General features: G+C 39.6%; 1 protein-coding gene across 1 annotated transcript in view; it reads left to right on the top strand.

The window, feature by feature from the left end:
• Nucleotides 1-258, top strand: part of LOC119588966 — a 4,386-nt gene extending 4,128 nt beyond the window's left edge. Inside the window, exon 2 of the mRNA XM_037937573.1 lies at nt 112-258. Within this exon, the coding sequence (XP_037793501.1) occupies nt 112-258 (147 nt within the window). The remainder of the gene's footprint in view (nt 1-111) is intronic.
• The last annotated feature ends 288 nt before the right edge of the window (nt 259-546 follow it).

The following is a 546-nucleotide window of genomic DNA, read 5'->3' as shown; positions in this document are numbered from 1 at the left end:
TCTTCCATTTTTGATTTATAATATCACAATCATCACTTTCAATAGACTGTTATAGAATCAGCCGTGGAAATGCCGATTATAATCTGCTCGTTTATCCTGCATTGCACTCAGAACCCCTGCTATGTACGAGTAGAGAGTGGAAGGCCAGGAGAGGGCCACGTCTTTCCGCCCACCACCTTGGAACGACCTGCTTGTGTGTACGCCTGCGCTCACCTGTATTCTCCCATGCCACACGTGCGAGATGAGTACCAATTATAACGTTTTTTTTTATGGGAGGGACGGGGCAATGTTTGAATCTACACAATCCAATGATATCCTCTTTAATGTCTGTCTCATGTTTTGTGAAAATGGACTTCACAAGGAAATGGTAATTTTTTCCTGCCCTGTTTATTTGATCATAGTATTATGAAATCATCTAAGCGGGACTTTATGCATAAACACAGTTTTATGTGTTTTATCTGTTTTCTTTACCGAGATTGATTAACCATACTGTCAAGTTCAAGGAAAATGTTAAATCTAAATCTGTGAGAATGACCATGAAAATGT

Source organism: Penaeus monodon, chromosome 24 (genome assembly GCF_015228065.2).
Source record: "Penaeus monodon isolate SGIC_2016 chromosome 24, NSTDA_Pmon_1, whole genome shotgun sequence".
NCBI lineage: Eukaryota > Metazoa > Arthropoda > Malacostraca > Decapoda > Penaeidae > Penaeus > Penaeus monodon.
Note: the sequence above shows the minus strand (reverse complement) of the source record. Positions and strands in the feature narration are given on the sequence as shown.